The 14,224-nt window shown below is 44.5% G+C and overlaps 1 protein-coding gene across 7 annotated transcripts in view; it reads left to right on the top strand.

Annotated features, from left to right (window-relative positions):
• cacna1eb (calcium channel, voltage-dependent, R type, alpha 1E subunit b) overlaps positions 1-14,224 on the top strand; it is a 67,504-nt gene that overhangs the window by 50,374 nt on the left and 2,906 nt on the right. For 4 of the 7 annotated variants that reach the window (XM_034291520.1, XM_029118679.2, XM_029118677.2 and 1 more), the window contains 20 exons: positions 310-406; positions 557-717; positions 874-1,011; positions 2,472-2,673; positions 2,934-3,098; positions 3,227-3,337; positions 3,475-3,555; positions 3,666-3,785; positions 4,035-4,100; positions 4,199-4,290; positions 4,398-4,572; positions 5,135-5,262; positions 5,368-5,464; positions 5,633-5,750; positions 7,469-7,576; positions 7,668-7,768; positions 8,982-9,091; positions 9,533-9,635; positions 12,577-12,712; positions 13,054-13,223. In XM_034291520.1, coding sequence (XP_034147411.1) covers positions 310-406; positions 557-717; positions 874-1,011; positions 2,472-2,673; positions 2,934-3,098; positions 3,227-3,337; positions 3,475-3,555; positions 3,666-3,785; positions 4,035-4,100; positions 4,199-4,290; positions 4,398-4,572; positions 5,135-5,262; positions 5,368-5,464; positions 5,633-5,750; positions 7,469-7,576; positions 7,668-7,768; positions 8,982-9,091; positions 9,533-9,635; positions 12,577-12,712; positions 13,054-13,223 — 2,479 coding nt within the window. Of the gene's footprint in view, positions 1-309; positions 407-556; positions 718-873; positions 1,012-2,471; positions 2,674-2,933; positions 3,099-3,226; positions 3,338-3,474; positions 3,556-3,665; positions 3,786-4,034; positions 4,101-4,198; positions 4,291-4,397; positions 4,573-5,134; positions 5,263-5,367; positions 5,465-5,632; positions 5,751-7,468; positions 7,577-7,667; positions 7,769-8,981; positions 9,092-9,532; positions 9,636-12,576; positions 12,713-13,053; positions 13,224-14,224 lie in introns of those variants that run through there. The other 3 variants (XM_029118680.2, XM_020045490.2, XM_034291522.1) reach the window with 2 other exon arrangements.

Genomic DNA, 14,224 nt, shown 5'->3' with positions numbered 1-14,224 from the left:
TGTGTGTGTGTGTAGGTGTGTGTGAGGGGTGACACGTGCTTTCCCAAACATGTAAGGCACATGTAAGTTACATAGTTGTGTCATCAGTTATTGTTTAAATGAATAAATAAAGACATAAAAAATGATTTAGGAAATCAAATGTAGATTTAAATAAGGTTTCCCAAATGTGCCAGGTGGATTGGTGAGTGACATCGGCAGCTCAGTGAGACTGATCTCTGACAGGTTTCACCCCTCATATGGGCACGAGTGAGCGTGTGACTGCCTCCTTCTAGTCCCTACCGAAGACTAAAACACATGTGTTCCAAACAGGAACAACAAAGGCAGAGACATCAAGACCATCAAGTCCCTCCGGGTCCTCAGAGTCCTCCGACCCCTGAAGACCATCAAGAGACTCCCCAAACTGAAGGTCCTGTATAAGTCACCTTTCATCTGCCAACATCACAATGCTTTGTTCCTCTTGGCTCCTTCATGCAAGGACACAGTCTTTGAAATCTTTCATGAAACCTTCTTTAGCTGCACATGTCCTTATATGGGCCTCTGCACTCCTGCCACACAGGCGGTGTTTGACTGTGTTGTGACGTCCCTGAAGAACGTCTTGAACATCCTCATTGTCTACAAGCTCTTCATGTTCATCTTCGCTGTCATAGCCGTGCAGCTGTTCAAGGGGAAGTTTTTCTACTGCACCGACAGCTCCATGGACACCGAGAAGGAGTGCCAGTGAGTCCAACAGACAGCCAGTACAAAACACACACTGGTACCACACACTGTTCTAACTAATGGATTTATACAGTCACCCACTCCAACCCATTTCTAGTGGGTGAGTACCTTAAGGACTCCTAATCTGTCCCCATACCTCCGTTCTGTCCCCTACAGAGGTTACTACATAGACTATGCTCGAGACCGGAAGGAAGTGAAGAAGAGGGAGTGGAAGAGACATGAGTTCCACTATGACAATGTCTGCTGGGCCCTGCTCACCCTGTTCACGGTCTCCACCGGAGAGGGCTGGCCGCAGTATGTTCCCCATGTTACCAGCACCACAATATACACTCACCTAAAGGATTATTAGGAACACCTGTTCAATTTCTCATTAATGCAATTATCTAATCAACCAATCACATGGCAGTTGCTTCAATGCATTTAGGGGTGTGGTCCTGGTCAAGACAATCTCCTGAACTCCAAACTGAAAGTCATAATGGGATAGAAAAGTGATTTAAGCAATTTTGAGCGTGGCATGGTTGTTGGTGCCAGATGGGCTGGTCTGAGTATTTCACAATCTGCTCAGTTACTGGGATTTTCACGCACAACCATTTCTAGGGTTTACAAAGAATGGTGTGAAAAGGGAAAAACATCCAGTATGTGGCAGTCCTGTGGGCGAAAATGCCTTGTTGATGCTAGAGGTCAGAGGAGAATGGGCCGACTGGTTCAAGCTGATAGAAGAGCAACTTTGACTGAAATAACCACTTGTTACAACCGAGGTATGCAGCAAAGCATTTGTGAAGCCACAACACGCACAACCTTGAGGCGGATGGGCTACAACAGCAGAAGACCCCACCGGGTACCACTCATCTCCACTACAAATAGGAAAAAGAGGCTACAATTTGCACGAGCTCACCAAAATTGGACAGTTGAAGACTGGAAGAATGTTGCCTGGTCTGATGAGTCTCGATTTCTGTTGAGACATTCAGATGGTAGAGTCAGAATTTGGCGTAAACAGAATGAGAACATGGATCCATGATGCCTTGTTACCACTGTGCAGGCTGGTGGTGGTGGTGTAATGGTGTGGGGGATGTTTTCTTGGCACACTTAGTGCCAATTGGGCGTTGTTTAAATGCCACGGCCTACCTGAGCATTGTTTCTGACCATGTCCATCCCTTTATGACCACCATGTACCCATCCTCTGATGGCTACTTCCAGCAGGATAATGCACCATGTCACAAAGCTCGAATCATTTCAAATTGGTTTCTTGAACATGACAATGAGTTCACTGTACTGAAATGGCCCCCACAGTCACCAGATCTCAACCCAATAGAGCATCTTTGGGATGTGGTGGAATGGGAGCTTCGTGCCCTGGATGTGCATCCCACAAATCTCCATCAACTGCAAGATGCTATCCTATCAATATGGGCCAACATTTCTAAAGAATGCTTTCAGCACCTTGTTGAATCAATGCCACGTAGAATTAAGGCAGTTCTGAAGGCGAAAGGGGGTGAAACACAGTATTAGTATGGTGTTCTTAATAATCCTTTAGGTGAGTGTATACCACAACATACTCCACAATATACATCACAGTATCCACCACAATATACACCACAATATACACCACAACATACACCACAACATACACCATTGAAAATATGTTTACATTCACCTCACTATACTCTTAGCCTCTCTTTTTCTCTCCCTTGCTCTTTCATTCTCTTTCTACTTTTCCCCACTCACTCGTTCATCTCTCTCTCCATCCTTCCATCCAGGGTCCTGCAGCACTCAGTGGATGTGACAGAGGAGGACAGGGGCCCAAGTCGTGGCAACAGGATGGAGATGTCTATCTTCTATGTTGTCTACTTTGTTGTCTTCCCTTTCTTCTTTGTCAACATTTTCGTGGCTCTCATCATCATCACCTTCCAGGAGCAAGGGGATAAGATGATGGAAGAATGCAGCTTGGAGAAAAACGAGGTACAGGACAGGAAAAACAAAACACAAAAAAGCTCAAAATAATAATGAATCACAATGATCTCCAGACTTTCGTTCCTAATTACATCGTCCTCTTAACTTTCGTTCCTAATTACATCGTCCTCTTAACTTTCGTTCCTAATTACATCGTCCTCTTAACTTTCGTTCCTAATTACATCGTCCACTTAACTTTGTTTCCTAATTACATCGTCCTCTTTACTTTGGTTCCTAATTACTTGGTCCTTTGATTCTGTCTTTTTCAGAGGGCCTGCATTGATTTTACCATCAGTGCCAAGCCTCTGACGCGCTACATGCCCCAGAACAGACAGACCTTCCAGTACCGGCTTTGGCACTTTGTGGTATCACCCTCGTTTGAGTACACCGTGCTGGTCATGATCGCCCTTAACACTGTGGTTCTCATGATGAAGGTTCGTCACGCAGCTCATAAACCCAATCTCATTTTATTCTGAGAAGTCAAACGATGAGACGGCCGTCTTCGCCGCGGCCGTGCCGTCCTGGCTGCATCGTGACAACGTTGTCCCCGTTTTGTCCGCAGTACTATTCCGCTCCGGCAGCCTACGATACGGTGCTGAAGCACCTGAACACCGCGTTTACTGTTCTCTTCTCTCTGGAGTGTATCCTCAAGGTCATGGCTTTTGGTTTTGTGGTGAGCAAGTCAGCAAGACATTGCTGTAAAATAAAGCGAGGAATGCCAGCCGTGTTCTTTCCTTTGTGATTGCACCTGTGTATGGTGTGGAATAAGGAGTGTTGTTGTATAAAGGTGTTCCTTTGACCCCCTGGCAGAACTATTTCCGTGACACGTGGAACATTTTCGACTTCATCACCGTGCTCGGCAGCATCACAGAGATCATCGTGGATTTGCAGGTGATGGGCCGCTTTTTTTTCCCCACATCACCATTTTGATTGGCCAGCTGGTTGTACGATTCCAGACATACCTGTTCACCTCTCAATCGTTCCTTGTGGTCCTGTCACAGTCAATCAACACCTTCAATATGAGTTTCCTGAAGCTGTTCCGGGCCGCCAGGCTTATTAAGCTGCTGAGACAGGGCTACACCATACGAATCCTGCTCTGGACCTTTGTACAGTCCTTTAAGGTCAGCCATGTTCACCCTTAGCTTTTTTTTATTGTCCACCCTTTATCACAAACAGTTGTTATTCTGATAATATCCACTTATTACCATACAATTGTTATTCAATCTATCAGAAATGGTATTCAGCCTGTATTGTGATTCTTTCCCTTGTCTTTTGTATGCTTCTTATGCGCTATCGCACCAACAGATGGGACTAGACACTGCTAGAGAACAAATCATGCTTTATCTCTTTGTATCTCTTCTTTTCTCAAGGCTCTTCCTTATGTGTGTCTGCTCATCGCCATGCTGTTCTTCATCTATGCCATCATCGGAATGCAGGTTAAGCCTCTACCTGTTTTACAAAGGTAATTTCAGCCTCAATGGGCTGTTGTGTGTGTATATACTGACTTTATGTTTTCTCCCCTGGTTCACTCAAGGTGTTTGGAAATATCAAACTGAACGACGACAGCCACATCAACCAGCACAACAACTTCAAGACATTTTCCGGCGCACTGATGCTGCTTTTCAGGTGGGTGCGCTCAGAAGGCCTCCTGAGCTGAACTGATTTCAAATACGATGCTGACTGAGGAATTCCCAATGACCACTTGCTTCCTTGATCGACTCGTCGATTAACAGGAGTGCGACAGGGGAGTCGTGGCAGGAGATCATGCTGTCCTGCCTGGGGGGGCAGGAGTGTGAGCCGGACCCCTCCCTGGCTCCCATGACCATGTCCCCTGACCACGAGGGAGGCTGTGGTACTGACTTTGCCTACTGCTACTTTGTGTCCTTTATCTTCTTCAGTTCCTTCCTGGTGAGGACGCTACGAGAATACACGTTCTCTCCTTAGTCCCACTCTTCGTCAGCGCTGCTCGTCTCTTCCTCTCTCTGTCTTTCACATGCATGAAAAGCAATTAGTCATTTTGTGCTTCCTGAATACACTTTCTCTTCTAATCTTTCTGTCTTTGTCTTTCTACCTAACGTTGTCCATCTTTCTCCCTGTCTGTCCATCTTTCTACCTAACTTTGTCCATCTTTCTCCGTCTGTCCACCTTTCTACCTAACGTTGTCCATCTTTCTCCCTGTCTGTCCATCTTTCTACCTAACTTTGTCCATCTTTCTCCCTGTCTGTCCATCTTTCTACCTAACTTTGTCCATCTTTCTCCCTGTATCAGCCCATCTTTCTTCCTAAACTCCTTCCATATTTCTACATTTCTCTCTCCATGTTCATTCCTAACTCTACCCATCTTCCTATATCTGTCCAACTTTCTCTGTATTCCCATCCTTTGTTCTTATTTACCGAAGTCATCTTCAGACTGTGCTAAAAAAACTCGAACCTCCATTCTCTTTTGTCCGTGTTCCTGTGTGCCTCTGTAGATGCTGAATCTTTTTGTGGCTGTAATCATGGATAACTTTGAGTACCTGACCAGAGACTCTTCCATCCTGGGTCCTCACCACCTGGATGAGTTTGTCCGTGTCTGGGGAGAGTATGACCGTGCAGCCTGGTGAGAGAAGAGCCTGTGGTACAACTTTGTCCAGCAGGGGGCGGGCCCTGCCCGTTTTCTGTTCAGCTCTGTTTATGGTCCCTTTCTTCCCTGTCTGTTCCGTAGCGGGCGTATACACTACACTGCAATGTACGAGATGTTGACCCATATGTCACCTCCCCTGGGTCTGGGGAAGAAATGCCCTAGAGGTATGGCCTACAAGGTATGGGAGAAACATGCACTTTCTTGTCGTTTAGAATAGAGGGCTGTTAAACAGTCATGTTACTGTGAATCATGTGGGAATCTCCACCCCCCTCCCCCCTGTCTTCTCCTCGTCTGCCCCCCCTCCCCCACCGTCTTTTCCTCCTTGTCTGCCCCCCCCCCCCCACAGAGGCTGGTGTTGATGAACATGCCAGTGGATGAGGACATGTCAGTCCACTTCACATCCACTTTGATGTCTCTCATCCGCACCGCTCTGGAGATCAAGATCGCACGAGGTCAGGGAATGAGTTGAGTTTGAAACATCAGTACAGACTTGGCGAGCCGTCGTGAGTCTGGAGATCAAGATCGCACGAGGTCAGGGAATGAGTTGAGTTTGAAACATCAGTACAGACTTGGTGAGCCGTCATGAGTCTGGCGATCCACACAGTCTAGGGATTACAGGATTTTGCTCCGGCCCAGTGAAGTCAGTGAAGTTGACTTTCAGCGTTTTATTGGTTGCATACACATTACATCAGCTTCTAAACAATGCAGTGGGTTAGAGCAGCTCCATTAAACAAGAAAGACGGGTCCACACCAATACACGCTACAAACGTCCAAATAAACACAACAAGAGGAGACCAGTGTTCACGATGCACAATGGGACGGCAGTATGGACTGAATGCAAGAATGTGTGTGTGTGTGTGTGTGTGTGTGTTTGTTTGTGTGTGTGTGTGTGTGTGTGTGTGTGTGTGTGTGTGTGTGTGTGTGTGTCTGTGTGTTTTAGGGAGACTTTGTGAATGTTCAGTGTGGTTCGATGAGCCGGAGCTTGTGAATGTGTGTGTGTGTGTTTGTGTGTGTCTGTGTTTGTGTGTGTGTGTGTGTGTGTCTGTTTGTGTGTGTGTGTGTGTGTCTGTGTGTTTTAGGGAGACTTTGTGAATGTGTGTGTGATCGGTTGAAAGGGTATCAGAGTGCAGGGCTGATAGGGGGTAGAGGGTTTTCCTCTCCAGTTTCTTAGCCTTGTTGCCGATTCTTTTGAAACATCTCTGTCTACTAGACGGTAGCAGGGTGATCAGCCCGTGACCCTGATGGCTGATGTCCATGATGTTGTGACCTCTCCGTGTCACTGTGAGTGCGCTAAGGGGCTGGCAATGTGCCTGGATGGAGCGTCGGGCTAACCTCATCGCCCTCTAAAGGACCAGATGGTCATGGTCATGTGGTAGTCCGACAGTCAGCTCTTGATGGTGAATCAGATTCAGAATGAAGAGGCACTGTTGGGTGATTGGAACACTCCAAGGTCGAAGGTTTTGATTCCATATTCAGCTACACAGTGTGATTAGGGGCAGCCTTTTCCTCTACCTCCCCAAGTCCCTTGATCGGCTCCTTAATGATTGTTCTTTTTTATTACGCCGTGAGGGTTGTTTACCTGACACCACTCCACCAGGGCTGTAACCTCCCCATACGGACCTCATCACTGGGGAAACGGCCGTGACAGGCCATCGGTATTCTTAGTGGCCGGGGAGTGGGCTGAGCACACGCCCATGTTGATGACCTGCACGGTGAAGGTGATGTTGTCTCCCCTAACCACCTGAGGTCGGCCCGTCAGGAAGTCAAGGGATTTGAGGGCCCTCCGGTGTTAAAAGCTGAGCCGTAGCGGATTAACGCAGTGGTATTCCTTATGTCATTTCCTAGTCCGCCTGGTCACAGCAGTCCTATAGCATGGATTCTGATTGTTTCGACCAGCACTGTGCTGTCCCTCTGACTGGTGCTTCCTGGCTCACTGCATGAAAGGAGAGGCAGAATGTAGTCTGGCCTAGCGACAGAAGGGTAGAGACGGCCTTGTAGCAGATCCCAGACTATAACAATGGTCAATTGTATTCTCTGCGTGGTTCGCTCACCATAAGTTGGTGAAATTCCTCGTAATTCCCTTTGGTAACACACCTGATTAAACTCATGACGGGTTGAGTAAATAATACATTTTTATGCTGACTTTGTCTGACGGATGATTAACGATCCATTTGTTCTCTAGGTGGGGAGGACCGGGTAGCCTTGGACACTGAGCTGCAGAAGGAGATCAGTGTGATATGGCCGTACCTCCCCCAGAAGACCCTGGATGTACTGGTGCCCATCAACAAAGGTCAGGCCCACACTGGGGAGAGACAGGCCGAAGTAGAGTGGAGAGGCAGTCAGTCAGTCAATGAGAATCTAACTGTGTTTGTGTTTTACAGAATCTGACATGACAGTAGGTAAGATATATGCGTCCATGATGATCATGGACTACTTCAAACAGAACAAAGCCAAGAAGCTGAGAGCACAGCTGGAAGCACAGGTGTGTGTATATACTGTACATTTTAAATAGTTGCTCACTGTATCCCACTGCTGGTTTGTCAGTGAATTTAAACAGGGTCAGTCCTGGTCATTTCCTGGATGGGAGACCAAATGCTAATATAAGTGGTGTTGGAGGGCCAGTAGGGGTCACTCTTCCCTCTGGCATTAAACTAGAATTCTAATGCCCCATGCAGCAAAGAGGATGTTGCCTTGCCTAGATTGCCATCTTTCAGATGGGAAGTTGAAAGGTTGTCTCAACTCTGTGGTCACTAAAGATCATCATAATAGCCGCCTAATCATCCCCAGTACATACTTTTACATACTTTTATATAGGTCTTTCTATGAATTAAAGGCAAATGTGTCACCTTTCTTGCACCTTAACATTTAGTTTAAAAAATGTGCATAATTAGACAAGAACTCCCCCAACCAGCAACAAAATACCTCCAAATAATTAAAAATAATATATGGACGCTGCATTTTTTTGTCATATAATTTATAGCTATATCGAAACATACCTGAAGAATTAAAACAATAAAAGCATTTCTTTAGTTTTTATTGTTGATATAATGATACTAAAATATATTACAATGACATGAGTATAAAACAATAATTCAAAATAATAAACAATAATAAAATTATTATCTAAAGTAAACTCTCAAACTCTCAAATGCTTGCTGATGCTGTCCTTGTTCTTGTGACTCTCTGAAAAGCTATTGGATCCTTAGTGGAGGAGCATTGACTCCTGTCCCCCAGTGGGCTATGGAGGAAATGGGGAGAATCTCAATTACATTTATTTGATTTCATACATCCTTTTTTTGCCTCTTTTTCATTAACCCATTGGATAAGGAGATGAGAGGCAGGGGATTTAATCAAGGATATTTTATTGAGTTTCCCAAGGACAAGGGAAGCAAGAATTTGACAGCTATTAACAGTGCCTGAGTAGACTTATTAAGTGAGAGCCTGAGCAGGCTACCTCATAATGCCTGTCGAGAACCAACCTCTAGCCTCCACCTTCCCAGAGCCTAAACACCTGTGGAGATCTGGGAGGGATTGTTGGGTGGTGTCATGATGATAGCTCCACCTTGCCCTCTGACAGGCTTAGTGGAATTTAATAATGTAAAATAAAACACATTTAGTTGATGGTAGCAATCTGACACTGTTGACGCAAGCCAGTGGTGATGCTTTGCTGGGTGTGGTGCCCATCTCCTCCACAGAAGGCCAGTCTGAGAGCCTTCCAGCGGCTGGATGCCTCCACCCTCTCTGAAGATATTCTGTCCAACACCCAACCGCTGCCCTGCATGCCCCATAGTGCTGGCTCTGCCCTGTAAGTCCACACTCTGTGTGTGTGTGTGTGTGTGTGTGTGTGTGCTTGTGTGTGTGTGTGTGTGTGTGTTGTTTTAAGAAAATCTAACCCTTCTAAGTAGCCAGTTTGTCACTTTTAAACTTAGCAACAGTAACTACCTTCGTTTTATTCTTGTTAATCCATAGAGTTGACAACAGTAATCCACTGCATCTTGATCCATAGTGTTTATTTGTGTTCATTTGACTGCGGTATGAACTGTGATCTCACCCAGCATCCACACCATACCACAACTATGAAACACTTTTGGTCTTTATAGATGGCCAGATGTATTTACTACAGCCGTGTCCTTCCCTGGTGGTCAGGGGTGTATTCATCCAAACAGTGCCAGACTATAAGATCAACACAAACTGGCCACATCAATAGATGACAGGATTTCCTGTGTGGTTTTGCCTCCTACTGTAGGACCAGAGGAGGCCTGGTGGCACTGAGTCCTCTCTCTCCCCAGGACCTGTTCAGTATGCAGACTATGACCTCCGACCTGGATACTAGCAGCCAGCACTCCGGGGTAAGGACAGGGACTTCAGACAGATGTCACAGAAATACTGCAGGCATACATCAACTTCACTTGCACACACACCAGTATACACCAGGGATGTCAGTGCTTGGGATGTAGAACTAGCACCCCTGTTTTATCCACTAAATAAAGTTCACAGGTTTCCATGTAGGCACATCTTTTTTTACTTTAGTGAAGTTTAATTTAAATGCTGTGGCCTAGCTGCTCTAAAAATTTAAATTCTGCTTAAGAATGACATCATCAAATGACATCATCAATACTATATGCAGTGAAAACAAAACTGGTCCCACAACAGAACCTTGACAATCACTGAGACATACCTTTGATTTGTTGGACTTCAGATCAATCACAGACACAAACTGATATATTTCACATAGATACCAGACAACAACTTGTCCGCGTAAACCAATTTGGGTATTGAATCTCACATAAAGAATGTGGTCATCAGTGGAGAAGAAGGCAGTGTAAAGGTCAAGTCTCACAAGGACAGATGTGCAGTCAAGGTCCAGCACCAGTAAAAAGTAATTTACCACATTCATGAGTGCAATCTCTGTACTATTATGCAGTCTCAAATCAGACCAGAGAGTTTCATAAATATTATTTGTTTTCAGAAAAGCAAGAATTTGCTGAGAAATATTGCATGGGCCAATCGTCCATTTCAGGACAATTAGGAGACATTACTTAAGTTTAACGTAGGAGGGCCAAGCATAGGAAGTAGCAGCTTTTGATAGAGCAGTAATTCGTTTTTTTGATAGAGCATTATGTGTCTTTCAAGACTAGCCATTTCTGTTCCATTTTTCTAAAAGCTTGCCTGAGGGCTATGGTGTTTCCTGGAGACTGTTTCTTGTGGCAAACTATTAAAATGTTTATTCTACAATAATTATTCTACAATATTATGCAATGTTACGTTTGGATCCTCAGTGTGGAAAATAATTTCAGAATGTAGAAACACAGCCTGTGTCATTTAGTAAACCTACAATAATAACTTTAAAAGGCCCTTTGCTTGGAGCCAAGTCACAATTATAGATGTGAGCTAAATAGAAAATACAGATAAATGAAAACATATCCTCCTGCAGTAAAGCTTATTATCAAACCACATGTGAACAATGCTGAATAAAGTAAACGTATCTAATTGTAACGGTTGAATGAATACACTAGTACTACATTGAACAGCACGGCATTGATGTTACTATGTGTTTTTGTCCTTGCCTATATTTTAATCTGGTTAGTAGGTTTCAAAGGAGATGCAGGCATTCATTTTCCCTGTTCATTGTGCTATTTCTATGGTCTGAAGTGAAATGTTTGCCCAAGAGGAATGTCAACTTTTCCCCCAAATATCTGTTAGTGTTAGTCTTCTGCTATGTATGTTTATTTTACTGCGAAGTAACATTCCTTGCTGGCTCAGAATGTATTTTTTTTCATTTTAGCCTTGTTTTACTAGATAAGTTGACTGGAAAAAGTGTAATTTACTGCAACAACCTGGTAGCAATTAGAGTTAATTTGCTGAGATTCAGAACCATGCTGGTTTGGGGATTTGATCTACTGTTTGGTTACTGGTCAGATGCCGTTAAACTGACCAAAAGAATGCTCACCATAATGAAGAAGATAAAAGCAACTGAGGGAACACTCTCTAGGAGGTAGCCATGAACGTGTCAGGCACCATCCACAGGACTTCACCAACTGAACTACAGAGTCTCTGGACTATAAGGTGCAAAAACTCTAGTTAACATCAAAAACAGTTTGGCCTAAGTACCTACAACAGCCTGTAGAGTTCGGGAAAATTGTATCGTGGACAGATGAGACAAAGATCAACATGCTCAATGATTGATGACAGGAGGAATGTGTGGGGGAATTAGGACCTGGTATATCAACTCATCTGCTAAATAAGGTGGAGGGGATGTTGTGATTTGGGCATGAATGGCTGCCACTGGAACTGGCTCACCTGTCTTCATTGATGATGTACTTGCTGAATGCAGCGCAGGATGAATTCTGAAGAATCCACTAACATATTGTATCATCAGATCCACCTTAAAACTCACTTGATGCAGCATCATCATCCAATGCGACGGGGGAAGGTTACTGACTGACTCAATCATCTTATCTGTCTCCAATTGAGCATGCCTTTAACATGCTCATGACAAGACCGAAGGCAAAAATGCCCCAAACAAAAAACTAAAGGTGGCTCTAGTATAGAGCTGGCATATCATCACCAGGGAAGATATTCAACTTCTGGTCATGTCTATGGGTCAAAGACTTCAGCCAGTCAGTGCATGCAAAAATGTATGACCAAGTACTAAATATTACTTATTTATTATATGTAATGTTAATCTATCCAATTATATTTGGGACGATAAAATGGTTGACTATGTGCAAAATTCTGTAATTTCTTTTGTTAATCCTATTGTTCATCCTTAAGCTGACAGTCTGCACTTTCGCACTATAACCATTATATCATTTCCAAGCCAAAAAGACCAAACTTGTGGCAAGATTCATACACCTTTGGAGTAACCTGTATTTTGACCAGATCAAGGAGTTTGGGTAACCAGGCCATCTGACCACACAGATTCCACCATACAGGGCCAACATACATTTTGCTAGAATTAGTAGACTTTTATGTTGTCTTCCCAATCTTTAGCATAGTGTCTTAAGTTACAGTTGGTTGTGACTTTTAGAGAGTAAAGGGAGTTTATGTATCATCTGAGGCGGTGTCTGGAGAGGTATAATCAACACGGATATTTTCAAGAGATGCTGCTATGTCATCAATGGTTTTTGATTGTTGATCCTGGGTTGTTTACTGGTATTTGTGTCCTCACCAGTCTCATTCACTTCCATGAGTTTAAAGCATCCCAGTTAATTGTGTAGATTTCTTCTAAAGTAACATGTATTTTATAGTATTTGTTCTCTACATCCTTATGCATGTGTGCCTATGCAGGCAGAGATGGCCAGTTGCTCTATGAAGCGGTCCTTATCCACTGTGGCTGACCAGAGGGTGAATGGCCTGTGGCAGGAGGAGAAGATGAGTCCTGATAGATTGTACCGACCACGCCACAAGAGCTACAAATGTGCTGGTCAGTCTCCACTCTCCTCGCACATGATCTCTTCCCTCAGCACTTCCACTGGTGTGGGCTGCTATTGTGTGGTTATTGAATGAAGATGTTCATATGTGAAGAGGTTTCTTCCCAGGATTTTCCCATTATTTTCTTCTTTATGAAAAGTGATGCTTTTCTTTTTTTATCATAAATGTTGATATTTACTGGCCAACATATTATTTACTGACCTACAGTGTGTTAATTGTTTTTAGCCTCTATCCTATACTCTGATTGTACGATCTCTCTTCATCTGTTGCTTTCTTTCTATGTCCCCTTCTCTCTGTGCACATAATGATTGACATGTCCTTGTCCTCCTTAAGTGTCCCGGTCAGAGAGAAAGAGGCAGTTAGACACAGAAAAGGAGCGGGGGAGATCCAAAGAGCGCCGCCACTTATTGTCCCCAGACACGTCCCGCTGTAACTCTGAAGAGAGGAGTCTGCAGGCCTCACGCTCCCCTAGCCGGGAACGAACACATCCACTGGACAAACAGGTACACCATGGACACACACATCCACTGGACAAACAGGTACACCATGGACATGCACATCCACTTGACAAACAGGTACACCATGGACACACACACACATCCACTTGACAAACAGGTACACCATGGACACACACACATCCACTTGACAAACAGGTACACCATGGACACACACACATCCACTTGACAAACATGTACACCATGGACACACACATCCACTTGACAAACAGGTACACCATGGACACACACACACATCCACTTGACAAACAGGTACACCATGGACACACACATCCACTGGACAAACAGGTACACCATGCATGGACACACACACACATCCACTGGACAAACAGGTATACCATGGACACACACACACATCCACTTGAAAAACAGGTACACCATTGACACACACACATCCACTTGAAAAACAGGTACACCATTGGCACACACACATCCACTTGACAAACAGGTACACCATGGACACACACACACATCCACTGGACAAACAGGTATACCATTGACCCCCACACATCCACTTGAAAAAAAGGTACACCATGGACACACACACATCCACTGGACAAACAGGTACACCATGGACACACACACATCCACTTGACAAACAGGTACACCAATGACACACACACATCCACTTGACAAACATGTACACCATGGACACACACACACATCCACTGGACAAACAGGTACACCATGGACACACACACATCCACTGGACAAATAGGTACACCATGGACACACACACATCCACTTGAAAAACAGGTACACCATTGACACACACACACATCCACTGGACAAACAGGTACACCATGGACACACACACATCCACTGGACAAACAGGTACACCATGGACACACACACATCCACTTGACAAACAGGTACACCATGGACACACACATCCACTTGACAAACATGTACACCATGGACACACACATCCACTTGACAAACAGGTACACCATGGACACACACACACATCCACTTGACAAACAGGTACA

Source organism: Esox lucius, chromosome 3 (assembly GCF_011004845.1).
Source record: "Esox lucius isolate fEsoLuc1 chromosome 3, fEsoLuc1.pri, whole genome shotgun sequence".
Classification (NCBI taxonomy): domain Eukaryota; kingdom Metazoa; phylum Chordata; class Actinopteri; order Esociformes; family Esocidae; genus Esox; species Esox lucius.
This window is presented reverse-complemented; position numbering and strand designations above follow the sequence as displayed.